The sequence below is a fragment of the Pararge aegeria genome, chromosome 6, assembly GCF_905163445.1.
Source record: "Pararge aegeria chromosome 6, ilParAegt1.1, whole genome shotgun sequence".
Taxonomy (NCBI): domain Eukaryota; kingdom Metazoa; phylum Arthropoda; class Insecta; order Lepidoptera; family Nymphalidae; genus Pararge; species Pararge aegeria.
In genome coordinates, this window is record NC_053185.1 from 19,073,436 (window position 1) to 19,097,192 (window position 23,757).

A 23,757-nucleotide genomic window follows, 5' to 3' on the forward strand; every position below is an offset into this window, starting at 1 on the left:
TCTTTGTCAGCCTAACCTCAGTTCAAAGTTGTTACCTTTACTATTTTGGTAGGTTTAGATACTCTGCATAAAATTCAGATCTATCCCGAATAATAAGAATAATAACTTCGATTATAAATTGTAATCATATCATTAGAAGATACATAGATAAAGAAAAATACTAGTAAAATCTAATTTTGCACTCAATTAAACCACACTTAAATAGATATGTGTAATACATATACACCAAAAAGACACATACTTATATACCAGAAAGGTAAGAAAATATATATAAAACAATAAAAATGGAGGTACAAGGTTCAATTATAATTACGCCAGATAAATAAAGACCCCCCTTGAAATTAATAATTTCTTTTTTTTGTATTGGCAACTCACGGATATCTGCTACTGTTGCCAGCTCCCGACATGTGATTCCCGTGTCTGAAGATCACTCGCTGGGAGTCCCCGCGGCTGGGAAATTTGGAATGTTTTAAATTTTTATCCTTTTTACCGAATCGGGAGATCGCTCTGGCCGTGGAATATTTTTTTAAAGCCTTTTTTACGATCGCAATAGAATCTCATAAACTCAACTGTTTATGATAACTACGTATTCAAAATTGATATTGCTTGCTGTGTTTTACAGGTGATTTTATTTCCGATTCTGAATGGTAGTGAATCGTTGATAATCTACGACTGGCTACGAACAATCTATTAATACATTAGCTAGTTGTGCTTAGTTAGTTTGTCTATTTGTGCATGTTCCAACCGCATTTGTCAAATTATGTCTAAAATAAATGAATTAGGTGTAAAAAAGCGTGTCCTTAAACGCATACTGTGTGATTGTGCCCTGTCACACTATAACACGCAGTGGTCGAAAACTGCTTCGAAGCATAAGTACTCGTACCAAAGCTCAAAGTGATTAAAGCGGAAATCGTGTCAGCGAAAACTTTAAGAGCGGTGAGTCGTCAAGCTTAGACATACCTGAGTAGATTTCTGTTTACACCAGTTCCGATAGAAGAGGAAAAATTATTTTAATTTTAGGGAAAATAAATAGGGATAATACGTGCTCTAGATTATACCGAAGATATTGTCCTTAGCAACACTTTTTGTAAGCTGCCATAATTTTTATATATATATACCTAATCAAAGATTGGCGAAAGGTGCAGAACTCCTTTGTGGGGTTGAGTATACGCTTTTACAACATGATTCCTAAGGAAATTCTTGACCTACCAAAAAATGTGTAAAAACGCATCTAGTACAGCGAGGTTACTATACATTTGATGAATTCCTCAATGAAAAGGTTGGTTGGAAGCACCCAGCCTCGCTCTCATCTCCCGCAAGATAGCAAAATGATTGTAAATGTTGATGTTGGAAAAGAGCAACTACTGAGTTTCTTGCCGGCTCTTCTTGGTAGAATCTGCTTTCCGAACCGGTAGTAGAGTCACTACAAACATACTTGACGTTTTAAAAGTGCTTATAAAGTAGGCCTACTTGAAATAAATGAATTTGAATTTGAATTTGAAAATTTGAATTTTATTAAAGATCTTCATTAACGTATCAATTATTTTAGGTGTATAATTTGGTGGTACACGTGATGATATGGTACAAACAGAAGTGGTATGATTATGTATTGGAATGATTTTACTTTAAAATAAAATAACTTGTAATTTGCCTAATTTAATTTAAAGAGTTCTATTTAACATAATATCTAGAGCACGTTTAACTTAATATTAACTTAATTGGGACTTAGAATTAAGTAAGTATAAAAGATAAATATAATAACACAGAGAAAAGTAAGTGATAGAAAGGTGTAGAATTTCTTATAATCTTATAAATTGTGTAGTAGAATATGTAAGTTTTAATATGAGTTAAAATTTAATTACGTGCGTAATAGTTCTGAGTTATAAGCTATTAAGAACCAACCAACTTCAAACTCATACAGGGTCAAAAATAAGCTCTTTTGTAGCCTAAACTAGAGTTTTAAATTACCGAAATTATAAAACTTATACGTATGACGGTTCAGTCAATAACAATAATCGCAATGACTCCAATTAGTTAATCACTAAAAGATTCGTACGCGAAATAAATAAAATACTTCATTCAAAAAATACATTTTTACAAGAACTTAACCTAGGTTTAAAATTTTTTGAACTAGGTTTTCGAAAAATGTTCGTGAATCAGATTAAGATTTTATTCAGAATAAACTATTTATTTTGTTCCAAGTTTTACTCGTATATCTTTTAAGAAATTTATTATGTTCAAGATGTAAGCAAACAATTTTTTTAATAATTGTAAATTCTAATATCTTTTACTAAATGTTTTGCTTTGATAAATATTGATTGTACGCACCTGAATGTGTTATTGAAGGAGTGCAATTTTCCGCCCTCAATTGAAATATCCTCTTGAGAGTTGTTGGACGTAGTGGAGCCGGCTGCGAAACTCTTCGCAATGGGTTTCTTGACGTAAGGCGGGTCATATTTTGGCAGCGTACTCTTTTTCCTGGTGTAGGCGTGGCGTGGAAACGCACACTCAGATCAATCGATTACGTTTATAAAATCGAAAAAATCAAAATCGTAACGGAATCGAGAACACCTCAAGGTTATTTGTTGTTGTGAATTTAGGAATCGTGTTTTCGTTTCCGGATTTCAGAATTGGGTTGCGTGATTGGAAACTGACTAAGAGTATTGTGATGTATATCTACGTGTATCTGTTCTTTGATACAATCATCAGGACAAAGATCAGACTGAGTCCGAGCTCTTAAATGTTCTGAATATGTTTCCGGTTTAAGTGATCCTTACGTATCCACTGGGCGTACCCAGCAAGTGAGATTTGTATAGGTCTATGTATATTATCTAGGGTATGTTTTTTTCATACACACTACTGTAAGATCTACATGAAAGTAGGTATCTGTAGTGTGTAGTAACGGGTGGAATTCTGTACCTTGAATATAATCGATATTACAGCCAAAATTGTAATTTTTGTCATTTTCGTCTGTCTGTCTGTATTTTGGCCGCTATACATTTTATAAGAGATTTAATTCATTTTCTGCGAGATTTCTAGGAGCGACAGCTGCCCTCTCTGCCCCCCCTGGGTACGCCCATAAAGTATAAGTTTCCTTTTTTCGATTTAAATAATATTCGATGGTTCTCGAACCTTACGAAAATTATTATCAGTTCATCATAGCGTCCTACTTCCAGAGTTAAACAAATATCATTTCGTATGCGATGAGGATGACCCACAGTACAACTGTTGGAATTAACAAAATTGACAATGGACTCGATTAGAGTGTCTTTCTACCCTCAGTATGAAGATTTTTGCTGTCAATTAATAAACTCTATCGAAATGTTTGATAAATTATAAACATATAATTTTCGGTCTTGATGTAATTCCACGGGAACAATAAAATAATCAATTAATTTGATCCGTCATCAAAAAGAACAATTACTCATCATACGTCTAAGTTATTTATCATTCAAGGACAGCTGAACTGAGAACGCGACAGGTAGATTTCGATACTTACTTATTAAAACATTTAATATTTGAAATAAGAATATATTCTTTTACGCAGAACCCAATACATCCGAAGCTCTTTAGGACATATGGCAATTCAACGTATGTGAATATTTATTGGACATCTTCCATTTTTTTCTTAAAATACCATAATTATTATGTTCCTCTGTCAGTTTCCATTCAGCCCACATATTAAACTACTTTTCCAATGGTAGTGTGATAAAGGGAATGATTAAAAGTTACTTTACCATTATTATTTACTTTAAGATGCTCAAAACAATCCAATAAGAAATTAAAGACTGGCGCTTTTGGATATCATGAATCAGTTAAAAATACTTTTTTCAACAAAATTTAATATTAGACAAAACTTCAATTTTTCGTTTCATTCCTCATGGGAATTGATGTTTATGGAAACATAATAAAAAAATTGATCTTAGCTTAAGTGATAAGAAATCTTTCCAGTAAAAAAAATTATGTCTCTCTAATAAAATATGGTAGTAGCAAAAGCAAAATGTTGACAACATAAAAAGATATCATTGAATTTTTGGAAAAACAAAATACTTATGTAGATTTTTATTGGAAAGATATAAATTGTACTTAAATATAACATTAGGCTTTCTAACTAGATAGACAGCTGCTTGAAAGAAGAATCCGTGCATCGCACATTCGCGGTTCGTGCAAAAGTCAGATATTGAATTAGTGGTAGTGGAGATGAGCGTGATGTCAGAGTCGAGCGTGCTATATCTTCGTTTAAGATGAACAAAATCGGTCATATCTCGATTATCGAAAAACAAAAACAACTACGTAATTATTTCAAAATAAGTGTTTAGTAGCAAAAATATGATCTATGAACGTATCGAATAGATGCTTCGTGAGCTGGTGGAATGAAGATATAGACGCGATCGCGCCGTCGGGCGGCTGTCCGGGGCGCCCGGCGACTCGGTCTCCGACCAAGAAAGGAAACGAAAACGAGTCACATTTCACATAAGCCAATGCAATACATCCAAGAGCCCAGAATTTTAAGGGTTTGAATCGAGGTGTTGCTCGAGTACAACGTGGAAAGCCTCGTCGGCATGCAGCGGGCGGCCGGTCGGCGACGCGGCCACCGCGCGCCGCGGGCCGGCCGCCGGTCGAGCGGAGCCACAGAACCACAGATCAAATGCAGTAGCGCCACCCGCCAGCTAGCTCTACGACGACAACGTAAACGACATAAAAAATCTCCAAATAATCAAAAAACGAAAACCAATCGTCGACTTTAAAAACGGAAACACCAACGCTAACGTCTAAATAAACATATAAGTATACGAAGGTGACGATTTAAATTTCTTCTTAAAGACTACCTTTGGTCTGTTTTCTGCTCACTAACCTTAGGCACAGGGAGAAGTTTTTGTGTACTACGACTGACCTGTAGCAGAGAGCGCTCAGGGCAAATACTATGAATACCCCCCCTACTACAGACATGAGCACCGCCACGAGGAATACCGTGTTCGAGCCGTGGTAGTTCTCTGCACCCAAAGAGAAGGGTAAGTCACACGCGGGCCAACACGCTCGTCGTCGTCCGGGCGCGCGCCGCGACACGCGGCGCGCGGCGGGACGGCGGCTAGCGAGCGGCGCCGGCGGGACCCCTGACGTCAACAAGACATGACAAGACACTGCAGGCACGAGCGCAGGCACAGTGCGATAGCACTGAGCTACCGTAGGTTACCTGAAGCAGAACGCTATCCAGGCGAAACCCACGAACACTGACAGCACGACCGCGAGTAATAATATCACCATGGTGATGGTGCTCATCTTATTCCCCTCGTGTTCACCTGCAAGAGAGGGGTCCCGCGCGTTAGTGCGCCGGCGCCGCCCGCGCCGTGTGAACCGAGCCACTCCGAGCAATGCCCTTCGAGTATAATCGTCAAGAACAGTGGACGCAAGAAGGAATGTTGGAAGTCAGAACTGACTCACATAAACTCAAATAGCAAAAGCGGTTTCTGAAGTTTCTTTAATTGCAAAACGCGGCTTGAAACTTATTTGAAGAGCAGTGCTCGGATTGTTTGGCCAATTATAAAATATACAGTAATAGCAACGGAAAAATAGTAAGGAGAGAATAACAAGGTAGGAAGGCACCTGAAATGATATCAGCAACACATTAGTATACACCAGTTAAAGGAACTGTGAAAAGAAAGCAAGATAAATATAAGGAAACCAAATACACCGATTAACAGACAGCTATAAAAGAAAGACAGAAGACATAAATTATATTATTATAACATTTTAGAATCATAGAAATCTGATTCTATCATCATTTATAGTAAACAATAGTTATCAATATGTCACAACATGTTTGTAAAATTAATGTTTTATAGTCACTGTAACACCATAGTAAGTAAAAATGAACCTAATTTAAATCTTTTCTTAGTTTTAACATATATATTAACGAATAGTACACCGAAATAAGTCCCCTAAGTAACTCAAAATCAAAATATACATTTAAATCTAGATTTGAAGCAGGAGCAATAAACTCGTGTTCGAGGCTTGTTTCTTCTCAGTTTTCAAATAATACATTTCCCAGGATATAGACCATTTCTTCATATAATTTGAACCAGATATTCTTAAAAGCTTAGGCTTTATTTTTTGCAGGAATATGAGATACCGTTTTCTCTGTCCTATATTCGTATTTATTAATAAACAATCTCGCCATTTTATTATCAGCGGAATCAAGAGTTGTTGAATTCAAAATATATTTATTTTATACCAAATCTTTCATATCATACAGAATCGATCACAAATTAGAATCAATATCAGCATTTACGTGGATATCTATTAAGTATTTAACATTGTTAATATCTACTAGTGAGTTATTATTATGATTTAATTCCTTCTCTTATATGGCTTCCAGTAAATATTCTTATAAAAAAATAGCTATACTATAAATGTATCAATTAATGTACATCGGAAGTAACATTCATTATCGTTTGTACGGATGTTCCTTCATATATTTACGAAAACGTAAAATATACAAGTTAATCGAACTTCATCTTAGTCAAGTAGAATTTTGCATTGTTGCATTCAAACACAAATGTTAAACGTTTATTGGGGACTACCGTGTTTGAATTTTCAACAAGAGAATGCTATTGTATCGTAATAAATAGAAATATCTGAACTATCAGCCGAAAAGCTACTATTAGAGACTAGACCAGCTTATGAATGCGAATTGTCCTTTAAATAACAGACATATCAACTTTGTATCGAAGTAATTAATAGTATAGATATTAATGGACCCAAGACAATTTTTTTGACAGCCGGTTGGTGCAGTGTGCATCGACCCTGCTTTCTGAGTCAAGGCCGTGTGTTCGATTCCCACAACTGGAACATGTTTTTGGGATGAACATGAATGTTTTTCAGTGTCTGGATGTTTATTAGTATCAGCTATTTTAGTACCCATAACACAAGCTACGCTTACTTTGGTGCTAGATATTGATGTGTGTATTGTCGTAGTATATTTTTTTTTATCACACATTGGATAGAGCTTCAACGCATTGTTTATTGCGTTAAAGTTGTACATTATTTACTCAGGATTTTTTTACGTGTACGAAGCAGTTTCAGTAAAAGTGTAATTGATCCGCAATCTCAAAAAAGGTTGCCCTCATATAAAACATGGTATAGTTATTGTATGTAATGATGTTGCTGTTTGTGGTACAGAGATGAATGTTACACAACTTTGCTTAGGTATGCCTAACCTAAGTGTACTATGGACAATGGTACCTACCACATATACTTTAAGAATTTAGATGTTTATTAAAATAGAAGATTCTAACAGACTTAGTAGAAGTAGTGTATGGGGTATGACAATGTAATTAAGCTACATGATATCTAAATTTAATAATGGCAAACGAGTCGCAATGAATCGCTTAATCCTCCTTTAACATTTTTATAGATGTGTTAATCGCGCTGTAAAGAGATTTACATCGCCGGCGAACTAGTAACATATGTGCCTATATGTGATCCGAACTGTTATATCCCGAGATTAGTGGGTTCAAACATACAAAGTGACTTCTCATTATAGCTTTATGTATGGATTTCGAGCAACGCTAACAAATTCGGGTCAGAATTTGTAAACATGTTGCATTCGCAGCTCTGCTAGTATTTATTTTAGTCAATTATCTATAGTGTACAAAAAAGTAATTTTTTACTTAATACAATTTTTTTGCTCTATGTGATAGAGCAGTGTGCATAATTCTGCCAAACTATGGAGTTGCATGCTTGCAATCGAACCGTCCTTTTCAAGCTTGGAATTATTATAGCGTCACAGTAAAAAGCACCTAATGTGCGTCGTATCAAAGTCGTAAATTGTATTGCTACTTAATTGACAACACAGCAATATTCCAACAGGAGTTCCGCTGTAGGTGGGCAGTAACTAGAGCTTTAAAACAAGGTGGATTAGAGCAATTTTAATATAAAGTTACATTTGTTTCGATACTCAAATTAAATATTATGCCCTTGCTTGGTATGACAATAGTAGCCACTTTCGAATATCGGAACACTGTAACGTAAAATTAACCTACATTTTAAAGTTATAAATTCTTTCTTTGCTTCGGACTTTTATTTAACAAAAATCTTAGAACAGAACCGAAACGATCTTACCCTATACACTACATCCAGCGTGCACAGGTTATTCGATCCGGGCGATTAAGCAAGTAGATAACATCAAGTGGAAAAAGTTCTGCTCCAATACAAGTTACAAAAGATTTTAGGGAAGACAACGTTATTGCAAAAAAGAAATCATTATTATAAATTTGGAGAAAAAATTGCACTGTGGAACTGCAGATTAAGTAACGCACGCCGGCTTCCGACAGGCGTAAATAGTCAAAACGGCGTCATACTTTTACAACTTCACACAAATTTGACAGATTCACGTTTATCCAAATTTAAGAATTCTGTGACAAATCATACAGGAGTAAAAGCAATGCCTTCCCTAAAGTTCTTTGGAAATAATTAGTATAAGATTGGGACTATTCCGTTTTTTTTATTCCACTACAAGTTAGCCCTTGACTGCAATCTCACCTTTGATGATGCAGTCTAATATGGTAGCGGGCTTACCTGTTAGGGAGTATGGTAGTCATACCCCTAATAGGTTTCTACGCGTTACACACCGGAACACTAAATCGCTTAGCGGCACGTCTTTATCGGTAGGGTGGTAACTAGCCACGGCCAAAGCCTCCCACCAGACCAGACCAGATAAAATTCAGAAATTATAAATTCTCAAATTTCCTCTGCAGGGAATCGAACCCGCGACCTCCTACTTAAATTCACAGCGCTCACCGCTGCGTCGTCGTTTAATATCATCTACCTGCTTTATATTAGCCTGGCCGAACATCCTGGGCATGTCATTACATCAAAATAATCGTAACACAGAAAAAGATAATACGAAATTTATACATACGTCTATTACTGGGTTTGACTCACCATACGCGGTTTCCTTCTTGGTCATGTTGTAGGCAGCTCTGGTCACGTTTTCTGCGACGTAGGGGGTAGGCGAAGGGGGGAGCGCGTCCGGTTGAGAGCAATCGGGGCCCGTCCAGCCACGGTTGCAGACGCATTTGTTCAGGTTGGAGCAAACCTGGAATTTGTAACGCACTGGTCATGTAACCGCGAAAAGTATAAGAGCAAGTTAAAAAGAACTTGTATGACCGACGTGCTGAGTAGACAATTATTTTTAAATGCATGCGGTCCGTGTTTATTTTATTGTTATACAATATTAATGTTAATAATTTAAAAAAGACTAGATGTGCCCTGCGGCTTCGCCCGCGTAATTTTGGGAGGCTGCGTACTGCTACATAGTCTACACCTATAGTCATATATGAGATTTTGAGATTTTTTCACAAACTTTTTTTTTTCTTACTTGATTTAAATTTTTTTTCAATGAAAAGTATACTATATTATTTCTAATACCTCCAAGATTATGTATAAATAGTTTCATTAAGATCGGATCAGTAATTTTCGCGTGAAAGCGTAACTAACAAACTTACATTCACATTTATAATATTAGTAGGGATAGGGATAGGGATAGGGATAATCGGCTAAGGCAATTGAAATATTCATACTGAAGGAAAAATTACGCTGTTCAGCCAGCGATTTCTGACCACCACCCTTTACTCACCCACTTTTTAGTATTATTTTTGCCAATAATAATAAAAAGTAATAATACTTTTCACACTGGAAGCTTGATTCAATATTCACAAAGACGAAGCTGAGAGGCAAACGCTTATACTTCCTACATTGTTTCCGCTTCTAAGAATTGAATTAATCTTGTGTGTGTGATGAAAAATTTATTATTTATCACTTGTGACGTACTACGTTGTGATAAGAAAGCAAAGAAAAAAGCCCATACATTCAACAGTACAGTCTTCCGTTCATTCTCGAAGCACAACTGATCGGTGAATGAGTTGTATTTTACCTTCAAGAGTTTAACAATATTATAATGTCAAAGGGATCTTCTTACTCGAAAGGCACGGTAATAATGTGCTTACAAAGTTGTAGTTTACAGTAAAATCAGGAAGACAGGCATCCGTAATGAACGTAAGAAGGTACGGTACTTTGTATATACCCATAGCTAAAGATGCTAACACAAATGCTATTAAAACTCTTGCAAACTTGTTGACACCTGTACCAGCGGGTAATCCGTTTTACCCCGTCTCTGGGCGGAGACCAAACAATTTAACTTGTTAAAAACTTATTTAAATCTCGCGAAACTCACATATTCTTGTTGTTGTAGCACTGTGAACGAGGTTGAAGGAAACTGGAAAGTGAAGGGGTAAAGGACGTTCTCTTGGAAGTGTAACGTTAAATTTTTATCGGATGGGCGGTTCGCGGGGAGATAAAGTAACTGAAGATGATATGAACCCAGTATGTAGGAGCTCGACTTCACTTTCGGGAGGCCGAGATCGAATACCAGCCATACCTCTAACTTTTTTAAGTTATGCGCATTTTAAGTAATTGACATAACACTTGCTCCAACGGTGAAGGAAAACATCTTGAGTAAACCTGACTTCCTGAGAGTTGTACATAATGTTCTCACCGGTTTGAGGAGTCCACCAATCCGCACTGGGGCAGCGTGGTGGACTACGGCCTCAACCACTTCTCATTGTGGGAAGACCCGGAGACCCGTGCTCTGTAGTGGGTGGTTAATGGGTTGATATGATGATGATGTATGCGAATTAAAGTGGGTATATTTTGTGATGCGTTAGTTTGGACTCCTCTTAGCCTTAGAGTTTAACCACGAATGCAGTTATCGCGATCATCTTATCAACTGTTGACCTGGACGGTCAACGGTTGGTGGGTCACAATAGGCTGTCTACAATAATAACAAAAATGCATATATAATAAACTTTTCCATATATTGACCTTTCTCGATACTCTAAACCTGTAAAATATCAAAGATAAAATTTTTGATCAAAACACATGAACACACACACACCCTAACAAACACACACTCACAAGCGTTTTTTTGTAACTTCACTGATCTCAGAATGTATCTTTTTTATTTTGTTATTATTGTAAGAAAATCTGTAATTGGCTGGTTTACTTAAACGCTTATATTTTGTTATTTTTGGATTTTTTTGTAAAGCTGTTGATTTCTTATGGATAAATAAATAACTTTTAAATATCACGGTTTCCCACGTTTCACTACGTTTCGTTTGATGTCGTCTGTCTACCTACTCTACCTGAGGCTTCGTTTACTGGTATGGTATTATTATTTCCGTAACTTGGTATCGTAACTTTCATTAAAAGAAAAGATGAAAAACATCTGTCTATGTGCCCATATGTATATAGTTGCAACTATACAAGAGTAGCTGTTGCAAGCTAAGAAGCTCGTTCGCGACTTGTTGAGCTAAGCCAAAATACTAGATTTAATTTAAGACAACGATTCAAATATAGAACACAGTGGTAGTGTTAGAAACCATTTTTTTTGCTGTAAAATAAATAAGCAAATCATAAATCATTTTAAGAGCCAAATACAATTTAAATAGCTTTTAATCTTTCAAACGTCGAACGTCAAACTCAGTATGAAATTTTGATTTGCTCCAAGAGACTGAGCCATTAAATATTTCCCAATCCTTCCTTTATGTTAAAAACAACTTTCCGTCTAACAGGCTTAAACGAGAGTTTGATGACTAAGGGCCCCATATCTTTGGAAATGAATGAAGGGTAGTAAATGAATATCTGATAAAGTCTTCTCTATTTTAGTACCTGGAAAACCAAATTCGGACAAAGTTCAAAATTCGTCATTTCAGAATGCCGACGGCCACTGCTAATCATAGGCCTATTCCAAATAGCGTCACCACACTTGTTCCTCAGCCTTACACATCCACCCGAATACCGTTAATCTCATTATTTCGCCATCGTGCTGGAAGGCGTCCCACACTACGTTTGCTTAATCGCGATCTCCACTCTAGAACTGTCTTGATCCAACGGTCATCGCAAATACGACAAGCAAGGTCCGCCCATTGCCATTTCAACTTGCTGATAGTTTGGAATATATCAGGGACTTTGGTTCTCCTACGGACCCCCTCGTTTCTAATTCTATCCTTCAGGGAAACTCCCAACATAGCACTTTCCATAGCTTGTTGAGTGACTCTAAATTTGTGGATCAGACCATTTGTAAGCGTCCACGTTTCTGCGCCATAAGTGAGGTAGACAAAGCAGCTAAAAGTTTATAAAAGTGTTTTTATTGCTGTTGGAGTTTATTTCCAACACAACAAAAGCAAAATCTAAAAAAAGCTATTCCCGCTTTATACACCCAATGTTTCAGATTGAATTGTTTTCCGGCGATACATCAAAGCAATTAGACCATTGAATTAAAACACCCCCGAGCAGAAATCGCCAACATTTTCATTACACGAACAACATTATTCGATGCGTGAAAATGTCTGACATTCCATCGTACAATTAAATGGCAGCATTCGTGTAGGGCAAGTAAATATTTGAATTTTTGCTCGGTTTAGTACCCGCAACTAATTTTATTGGTACTGTGCGAAATACACCCATCGAGTGGTGGTATTTTTATTAAATAATAATAATTCAAGGACCGCGCAGGAATAGGAAGTGGAAAACCATCGCCTATAAACAGAGAAATACTTGAATGCATGTAACACGTCTTGCAATATGCCACTCTGTGTCCAACCGACCTGAGGTTTAGGTTTTAAGCCTAATATGCCTATAGTTACACCGGCAAACTGGAACCGTTCAGACTGGAACTCAGGTATTTCAACAGTGCTGTTTGACGGCAGAAGTAAGCTTTTTTACAGAAGCTTTCCTATCACTGAGTAACAGTATATCAATCATTCCCGTTTTTACAACTTATCAACAAGTGGGTTGGTCAAAATCAACGCATGGCCTAATATTGACTTTACTTAAAATGTAGAAGACTTTATATTCTGATTGGCGTAGACACAAATGTAGGCCAAAGTTGAGGTGAATAGATTTCGAATATTATATAAGCTATGCTGAACGCTTAACAGCCAGGCTGATCCTTTGCGCAAATAACAAGCCAGCCCTTCTCACAACATCTGTTCGTACACGTGGTTAGAAAACATCTTAACAACAACTTTTATAAAGAAAATAAACTAAAACATAACTAATTAAATATTAAATTTAATTGTATAGCTTTAATGAAATTAATTGTAATTAGTCAAATTCTGAATGTTTTTAATTTTTTTTTTAAGTTAAGATTTGCATGCCTTTAAATGGGCTAAACATTGTTCTGTATAACCTTTTGTAACATCAATAATTTGACATGTTTTTTGCAAATTAATGATTATTATTATTATTATTATTATCCCCTTTGGGCCGATAGTCTATCGTTTTTTTGAAGGAAGGAGCGAGAAGAACAAGATTGTAAAGTACTTCTACCTTATTTAATTTACTCCGAACCTTTGCGGTAACCATTATCACACAATCCGACACACAATAGAAAAGAGAACAGCACCCGTTGAATTTAGATTAGATTTAGATCATAACAACTACTACAATTTGCACCAGTTTGGAACTACAACTTGGCACTAACTTCGGGAGTTTAATTTTGAGTTTCCAGATTCGACTGCAAGTTTAATCTACATAATACACAATCATGCAATCAAAATCTGCGAAGGGGAGAATAATGTGACCGGATGATTCAATATATCGCGCCTGACTATTTGAATATAACAGCCGATTTCAAACGAACTGACTCACAAATTGATATGAATAGGATCATTGCAAAACATTATCATTGTATGTATGTATGTATATATGTTGTACACCACAGAAACTGTAGGTCAGTTTCTGTGGTGTACAACTTTACTTATAATAAAACTGTAACTAGAAGTTTTCTGTATATGCTATTTCTGCTTTATAATCGATACTGAGTACAAAACAGATTTTTTTTAAATTTTTGTCTGTCAAAAAATTCAAATAAATTCAAAATTCAAAATTCAAAATTCATTTATTTCACGTAGGCCTAATATAAGCACTTTTGAAACGTCAAGTCTGTCTGTTTGTAGTGATTCTACCACCGGTTCGGAAGGCAGATTCTACCGAGAAGAAGCCGGCAAGAAACTCAGCAGTTGCTCTTTTCCAACATCAACAATTTACATTTTGCATTTTAACATTCATTTTTCTATCTTGTGAGAGCTGAAAGCGGAGCCGGATGCTTCCAAGCAACCTTGTCATTAAAAAATTCATCAATTGTATAGTAACCTCGCTGTAATAAATGTGTTTTAACAAATTCTTTAAACTTGTGCATTGGCAGGTCCAAAATCACCTTAGGAATCATATTATAAAAGCGTATACTCAATCCCACAAATGATCCCTGTACCTTACGCAGACGATATGCAGATGACACTAATTTATGACCATTTCTTGTAAGTCGACTGTTTATGTCCACTTTTTGTTTATAAAGACTATTATGTTGTCTTACAAATACTATATTGTTATAAATATATTGTGAAGCTACAGTAAGTATGTCTATTTCTTTAAACTTCTCACGGAGGTATTCGCGTGATTTAAGTTTATATATTGACCGTACAGCTCTTTTCTGCAATATAAATATAGTTTCGATATCAGCTGCTTTACCCCATAACAAGATTCCATAGGACATAACACTATGAAAGTACGCAAAATAAACTAGCCTAGCTATTTCAACGTCAGTAATCTGTCTACTTTTTCTGACTGCGTAGGCAGCCGAGCTTAGTTTACCCGCTAGTGAATCTATATGGGCACCCCACTGTAGCTTATTATCCAAGGTCACGCCCAGAAAAACTGTGGAAGTCTCTATTTTTAGTGATTCACCATTTATCATTATATTTTTATCAATTTTCTTTACATTTGGTAAGATAAATTTGACACACTTTGTTTTTTTTGCATTTAAAAGTAAGTTGTTAACTGTAAACCAGTGCGACACATGCGACATAACACGGTTTACTTCGTCAGAGTTATCTTTACTACTATCAGTCTTAAAAATTAGAGATGTATCATCTGCAAACAATACAATGTCGCATGTTCCACTGACATGGTACGGTAGATCATTAATATACACTAAAAATAGAAAAGGGCCCAAAATCGAGCCTTGTGGGACATCCATTGAGGTATTTGAACCCTGAGACTTTGCATCATTTATGCAAACTCTTTGGGTTCTATTGCTGAGATAAGAGGCAACCAATTTAGTGCAACGTTTTGGATACCATAGTGGCTTAGCTTAAGAAGCAAGGTTTTATGATCAACACAATGGCGTTCTGTGAACATTCCCAGGCATCATTAACATGTTTTATAAGTTTAGCGCCTGCGTCCGTTGTGCTACGACCTTTAGTAAAGCCATACTGCTCAGGGTGTAGTAAGTTATTTACATTAAAATGATATAAAAGTTGATTTAATATAATTTTTTCAAATAACTTACTAAGAGCTGGTAAGATTGAGATAGGTCTGTAATTGTTTATATCATTTTTATTACCAGATTTAAATAGAGGAATGAGTTTACTATGTTTCATTAGGTTCGGGAAAGTACCTAAATCAAAACATTCATTGAAAATTATGGCTAAAAGTGGAGCAATGACGTCAATAATTTGAGATATTACCTTTACCGACATTCCCCATATATCACCTGTTTTCTTTAATTTTAACAACTTGAAGTTTTTACTGATATCCGATGCATCTATATGTTTGAAATGAAATAAAACTTTGCACTCATTAATATTGCCTCTTAATAAATTCTGAGCTGCAGTAGGTGAGGAATTTAGTGAATCTGTTAACAAAATAGGAACATTCTGAAAAAAGTTTTCAAAAGTACTTGCAACTTCTGTATCAGTAGTTACCATATTATTATTAATAATTAATTCAAAATTTCCGTCGCGAGATTTAGTTTTCCCAGATTCATTATTAACAATTTTCCAGGTTGTTTGTATTTTGTTTTCAGATTTTACTATCCGATCTTTAATGTATAGCGACTTAGCTTGTCTACAAACATTTTTAAATGTTTTGGAGTAACTTTTTACATATTCAAGGAAAGTTGGAGTCTGATTGTATTGTTTTTCATCATATAACTCATACAACTTATCCCTGCTTTTGTAAATGCCTATAGTCGCCCAATCACTAAACCTCATTTTTTTATTAGAATCTATGTATTTAATATTAAATACTTTATTAAATGCACTTTCTATTTCATTGAAAAGCGTACGATAAAGATTGTCGGGATGACAGTTTTCAAAAAAGAGAGCAGGAATTTTGGCTGATATTTCACCTTCAAATCGCGTCAGTTTACTCTGAGTTATCGGCATGTACTTAACAATATGTTTATTTCTATTTGTACCAACAACAGTAATTTGTTGACCACAATGATCTGACCTTAAATTGTTTAATATCGATTTACCTAAGATATCACAGTTAAAAAAAAAATTATCTAAACAAGATGCTGAAGTTGCTGTGATTCTAGTAGGTTCATCGAAAGCATTATTCAAATTAAAGCATTTAAACAAGTTTAACAACCTAGTCGTAGTAGTATTATGTAATAAGATATCAACATTGAAATCCCCGCATACTATTACATTTTTAGTAGACATACACAATCGCTTAAGGACATCTTCCATTACATCCTCGAATTGGTTGAAATCACCTGGTACACACACACTATTATAAAACGCTCCAGCTCCACACAAGACAGTTCAATTATACGTTCCACTGTCTGACTGTCTGTCTGTCTGCCTGTCCGGGCATCACGTGAAAACTACTGAACGGATTTTTTTTTTAAATGTATTAATAAATAAATAAATATACTACGACAATACACACATCGCCACCTAGCCTCAAAGTAAGCGTAGCTTGTGTTATGGGTACTAAAGATGACTGATGAATATTTTTTTAATTATATATACATAAATACTTAGAAAATACATATAAACACCCAGACACTGAAAAACACTTATGCTCATCACACAAACATTTTCCAGTTGTGGGAATCGAACCCACGGCCTTGGACCCAGAAAGCAGGGTCGCTGCCCACTGCGCCAGACGGCCGTCAAATTACAATTTAAATAAAATTTGGTATTTAGAGCTGATATTCCGGGTCAATATATAAGATACTTTTTATCCCGATAAACAATAAGTTTTCTCCAGGAAATGGGATGACAATTATTAACAATTTTACTTCGTATCTCCGATTTTAGTAATCCCTTTTTTATTTAAAAGTGTATACTATCAACAAGTGTTATTGTCTTATTTTAATAAGGATCTGATAAATATGTCGGAGATAAAGGACATAACTCTTCACACATGCTAGTATGTAAATAATCTCTATATAAGCTGAATATAATATAGAGCGACTTAATATTAAGTTACTGTTTTGACGCAACCAAACAAGTAATTTAGTAATACTCAGTTAATTCTGAGATGTGCAGCGAAATAATACGTGAAATAATTAACTCGAACTTTTACATTTTTCCAGCTTTTCGGCTTCGGCCTTCATTTCCGAGGGACTAAGCTCGATTCCTGGCTCGAACCTTCAACTTTGTTTTTTATATCACTACAAGTTATCCCGTGCGCGGAGTGCGGAGCGCGCGGCTATTTAACCGAATTAGAATAAAATCAATTTCACTTGATTATTTGTCCACTTGAGAAACTCAACCAATATTCTATTGATCTTTTGTTGCTTTTTATGACTAACCCGCAAAAAATATTTTGACTGAATGTTAAAAAAAATGTAGACCTTGAAAACCAATTGAAAATGTATCGATTTTGAATTTAAATATATCTCACTGATTAAAATATAATTAATTAAAAGTAAATGAGCAACCATATGAAATGTGTGATGAAATGTCACTTTATTTTAAATCGAATTTATAAGCAGTTAACAATAATATAAAAAGTATAATTCTGCAGGGCTAGCATGGGCAGGAGACAATTATCTCCCCGGGGAAAGGATAAAAAATCATCTTCTCCCACAGCTTTACCACCTCTCAGAGCACTGTGGAAATAATATCAAAATAATATATGTGTAATAATAAACGGGGGTAAACTTCTCTTATTCCATTATTCTGTGCTTTAGCATGTGGAAACGTTTATTATATCGTTTGTCAGTGGGGGACCCTGGTATAATCGGGGATATCATTTTTGTCACCTGCCCGTGCTTGCCCTGCTGATAGTAATAAATATAATAAATATAATTCTTGCGAGTTTCATTTAACTTATTCGTTATTATTTCCTGTATTTTCAAGCAAGCAAGCACTTTCAAATTATAAAGTCTGCTAAAACAATACTCTCCCGTGAAAATTCAAGCTTGACTAGACTCAAAGTTGTAAGCAACTAAAATACCCTGGTAACACATGCATCGTATCCGCAAATAGCTTCAAACTGACACAAATTGCAGTAGTTAGATAATCTCGCTAGGCGCGCGCTAAATCATGCCAGCCATTGTGTGAATCTGCCGACGGAGTTTCTACAGCTGCTATAAGAACAATTACATCCAACTTAGTACCAACTTCACTTTATGATAGAGTATTGCGTAAAGTAAATAATCGAGAATTTCTGTGCATTCCCGGTTTCAGAATACGACAGCTTCCATGTCTCACCGTTGATATCTTAAAAGGCTGATCATCAGTATCAGCTTATTACTGGCCCATTATAGGGCACGAGTATCCTCTCATAATGGTTGTAATGATCGGATTAAGCTGTAGTCCACCACTCTGGTCATGTGCAGATTGGCGGACTTCACATGCCACTGAGACACAAAACTCCGATATTTTGGAAGTACGCGCCTGGTCTCGGACTATGCCCCCCCGAAGGGCGGTCGAAGCTCTGATCACTAGGCTATCACCACTTTTAATATACTCATACGAAATACAATTTGTAAGACGAATAAAGTGTAAAACTGAATTGGTGAGATACAAACTTTTGAGATTAATAGGGACATACAACTTCACGCCACGAAGCGAAAGGTTGTGGTTTTTCATCAACGAAAATATTTCCAAATTATATATTATTTTATATATTATTTTCCGGTGATCCTAGAGCGGGCAGTTACCTTGGCCAACGAATTAGTTTGGCCATCCAAAGGGGCAATGCTGCCAGCATCGTAGGGACTGTGCCTCGCTGCGGTAGTTTCGAGGACTTTTTAGATTTGATTTAGTTTTAAATAGTTTATTTTTGGTTATATTTATAAAAAATTATAGTTGGTTGTAAATTCGTTTCCAAATTTAAAAAAAAATCTAAATATTTCGTAAATATTACAAACAAACGCAAACACACAACACAAAAACACACGCACACATACACACACACCCAACAAACTTATAGCACCCCGTAATCTTTGCGTCACAAGTTAAAAACGAACGAAACAAACACGGGCGGCGGCGGGTTAACTCGGTATACCTACTCATAATAGCACATCTAACAATACATTCTCAACTTTCCGCATCCAAACACCAAACACGTCTCGTTATGATTCTCAAAAGCCACAGATAATGATATTATTTCAAAGCGCAGTTTGTTAATTGGCGAGTAAACCACGATCGGTACAGTTCTCTCCAATTTGTTGTAGTTAGAAGTTTCCAATTATTATAAGTTATATTGTGCCAGTTCATAATCAAGCGATCGTGCTACTCCATGTATATAGTATCTTTAGTATAGGTTTACACACTGGCAAACGCGATTTCGTCTTCATTATATACTAGCTATTCCCCGCGATGTAACCCGCATTAAATGAGAAGTTTGGTTGCTTGTTGAAGGAAGAACGATCATTTTTGTAATGATATGAATGTTCCTGTTTAGCACCATTGGGAATTATATCGTGTTCTAAACCCAATAATAGCTCAGAGCAACTTGCTAATTGTTTGGTATCCAACCGCAAAATTTATTTCTATTTACTAAAATTCTAACATGTAAAATTTAAGCCAGCCAAACAAAACAGTTTCCAAACAATTACCTACTCGACAGGCGAATGTTAGGACAATGCATCGCGTGAACTCCACTCTCTGTACATCTGAACTCGTTCGTCCATTCATAGGGACCAGCTAACTATCAAACTACGATCAAAGCAAATGCACCACTTTCTGAAACGAATTTTGTTGAGCAGAAAACTTCGTTTGCCTAGCTTTCCTATCGGTCACAGTCTTTGCGTGACCTTGCGCCTCATAAGAATGAGGCCCATAGTTAAAGTTCATTTGTGAACGATAAGCAAATTTGGTTTACAAATAAAGCACAATGTGTAAATAAATTAATAGGGAAGGCTATTTTATCCGTAGCTACACAATCACAAATAACCATCCCTAGTTTATAATAGATGCTTTTAAAACTAAAACTTTAAACGTAACCCAATTGATTTAGCTTCCATGCAAATCGTCCATTAAAACTGCAGGTGGAGTGACTACGCTCGCAGTTACACGTCCTAGCGCGTCCGAGCGAGTTTTAATTTAATATCATTTAATCGACCCCTGGGGCAAGTTGGGGCACCGTTCAAAATAACTTTGTCGATATGAAACCACGTGACTCTTCTATTTATTTTACAACGGCGTATCAATTAAATGGTATGTATGCAAGTATCCAGATAAATACTTCATAGTCGCTTAGAGTTTTATAAGAAATCTCAAAGTGATTCACCGGGTGATGTACTATTTGAATACCGAATTTACTTTTTGTCTTATTTATTTATTCATAAGACACATCAGCAATTAATTGTAACTACATTTACGAATCTAAGATACCTATGCTCGGAGTAATTCCACGTGATTCAATCTGAAATTAGAAGATCTGTAGAACAACCAGAGGTTCTGACTTAACGAGTGGTGAAGTGGATGGACGTGTGGCAATGGACGGGGCTTACGACTGAGGAAACTGATAGACGCTGGGGTCACAAAGTGCTTGATTGGCGATCCCGCACCAATAAACGCAGGTTTGGTACACCCTGACTGGAACGAAAGATGCCATCAAACATGTCGCATTGCCTCTAGAAGCAAGGACCAAGTTTGCAGGTGTATTTCAGAACTCGCTACAAGATAACTATGTCCAGCAGTGGGAGTAAATCGGTCGAGATGATGATGGCCCGAACACCATTGCCCGAAGTTCTGCAGATTTCCTCAGTTAAGTGATTCGCTTCTTTGCCTGCTATTTATATTTAAAATTTATGGTAAATCTACTCACCCCCTTAGCTGAGCATTCGTTGTTATTGTGGTCGGTTGGGCACTTGGACTGGTCGACGAAAGGGTACATGGATACGCAGGTCTGGTTCACGCAGATGAGATTGTTTCCACAGGGGCTGCCGTCCATGACAAGTCCCAAGCGCCCGATCTTGGAGTACTCTGGAGGACCGGTTGTAGCCCTGAAATTGTTAAATACGTTCTATGCACAATGTCCAAACAGGTTGGGGAAAAAGTTTATTCATATTATTTAAGAAGCTTCAGAAATTTTTTTAATATAGTTTATTTACGTTTAACTAGGGTATGTAGGGACCATTTCGTTTGATAACTTTTTGCCATCTTGTAGGTAGGGACATAATCCCATTGCTATAGAAATAAGGATTTCCCTTGAATTAAAGAATACATAAGTACTCTACATATAATAAACAATTTGGTGCCGAACGTAGATTATAAGATTTTTTGATGAATTTTTAATGAATGGATGCATTCGTATCTAAGAATTTACAGTTTGGTGGCTTTGCCGTGAAATACCCTAATAAGTGAGCTATTTTAATGGGACCTCTTATATCTCCTCTTTCATCTTTTAATAGTAGTAATTTATGGACCGGATAGCTATCGCCTAGAAACAAGCCACAAAAAGAGCAATACTTCGCAGGGCATGCAAGGAACAGGTCCTAAAAAGTTCCGCCCTGAGGCTTAGGTGTTAGGCCTCATGTAACTTTAATTCCACCGTCAAATACAGCATTGCAACAATGCTGCTTTGCGGCAAAAATAAGCAAGGCGGCAGTACTTCCTCGGACCAGCTCTATTGGCATTTTTCACCCCCGTAGCTCGATAATCATATTATTTGACGATAATCGTTAAAGTCTGCCAACCCGCGTTGGAGCAGCGTGGTGGATATATGGTCTAAAACTTTATCTGCTTTAAGTGACGAGGCCAGTGCGAGCAGATTAGAAATCCACTTTACTAACGCCGTCGTCTCCGTCACTTACTTATGCATTGCCTTACTAAGTGACGCCTAACCAAAGAACCTAAGCACACATTTACTTCTCACCATTAAAGAAACTTATATAACCTAACTTATCTATGGTTCTTGCCACAAGGTGTGATATTTTGTGTTTGTATTATCATATTTAACATTTTTCGTATGGATTTAAGGTTATAAAAAAAAGGATTAAATTTTTTTTAACCTGTTAAGTGTCAGTTTATGAATCCCCTAAACTCTAAGATCCACCGAATCGGTTTCGTAACTTTAGACGGCGCCTAACGTCGTTAGACATCACATAAGAGTTCGTGATATGTTTCTGTTTTCTTAAAGAATCACCTAAATCTCTAGGCATCCGATTAAAGCGAATCCTACGTTTAGTTGAAACGGGCATAAGGGTACTTCTGCAGATTAACGCAAGCTTCATCCAAAGATGATGTTAGTGATAAATCCAATAAGGTCTCTGTGCCAGAGTCGTAGATAAGAACGCAGCCTATTAAGGTTCAAACCAACCGTTCGTAGACAATAATCAAAACTATTTAGATAAGTAAACTTGTTATGACATAAACCTCGGGACGTCATTAGGTTTCGTTGAGAACGGGCTCGAGATCTTTACTAATAATAAAGCTGAAGAGTTTGTTTTGTTTGACACGCTTATCTCTGAACTACCAGTCGAACTAGAAAAATCTTTTTGCATTTTATAGTATTATTATCGATAAAATACTTCTTAATAAATGATTTACATCTTAATAAATGATTGAAAAACTTGTACGTAAGGATATTGGTTCCATAGGCATCCAACATCACGCAATGTGACGTCATTAAAAATTTATCAAGAAATAATAATAACGCCAAGCGAAACTGATATTTATATCTATTGATAAATAGACTTTACGATTCGCTGGATTGTAGATCAGCGGATGTTTGTATAAACTTATTAAACTTTCGAAGCGAGTGAAGCACGTAGTTCATTTTATTAATAGTGTATATTTTTAACAGAAGGATAAATATGTTTAAAAATAAAATTATATAGCACTATTCCACATAATCTTCTGTTTGATTTCAACTTTAATTTTATTTTATTTTTTGTTTACTTTAATTCCAAGTTGTGTACACATACTTTGGGTTGTAGCTTAGGACATAACTTGTTTACTTTTATTTAGATCTACTTTAAGTTATTACCTGTTTTGTGTATCTAATAACAATAAACAATATTACGCTTGCTTATTATTGTCATCCTTAGTCTATAACAGTCCACTGCTCGACTAAATACCTCTTCCCAACGGGAGAGTTACCCCATAATCATCGCAGTAGATGGTAGTAGTAAATAAACAAACCAATAAATATACTACGTCAGTGCACACTTCGCCCCACTTAACCCCAAAGTAAGCGTAACTTGTGTTATGGGTACTAAGGTGACTGTTGAATATTTTTATGAATAATATACATACATACTTATTACACCCAGACACTGAAAAACATTCATGTTCATCTCACAAAAAAATTCCAGTTGGTGGCTTTTGTGTTTAAAATTTTACTAGATTACCGGTAGAAACAAAAGTGGGTTACATTGGTGTCTTTTTTCGCATTTGTAGATAAAACGACACTAACAATAGAAAAAAGGTATTTAATACATTG

The 23,757-nt window shown here is 36.0% G+C and overlaps 1 protein-coding gene across 3 annotated transcripts in view; it reads right to left on the reverse strand.

Annotated features, from left to right (window-relative positions):
• Positions 1 to 23,757, reverse strand: part of LOC120624561 (disintegrin and metalloproteinase domain-containing protein 11) — a 305,939-nt gene that overhangs the window by 8,398 nt on the left and 273,784 nt on the right. Inside the window, exons 16-20 of one of the 3 annotated variants that reach the window (XM_039891194.1) lie at positions 21,139 to 21,316; positions 8,944 to 9,097; positions 4,895 to 4,994; positions 2,329 to 2,478; positions 376 to 450 (exon numbers count right to left, since the gene is read on the reverse strand). In XM_039891194.1, coding sequence (XP_039747128.1) covers positions 376 to 450; positions 2,329 to 2,478; positions 4,895 to 4,994; positions 8,944 to 9,097; positions 21,139 to 21,316 — 657 coding nt within the window. Of the gene's footprint in view, positions 1 to 375; positions 451 to 960; positions 973 to 2,328; positions 2,479 to 4,855; positions 4,995 to 8,943; positions 9,098 to 21,138; positions 21,317 to 23,757 lie in introns of all 3 variants that reach the window. The other 2 variants (XM_039891193.1, XM_039891195.1) reach the window with 2 other exon arrangements.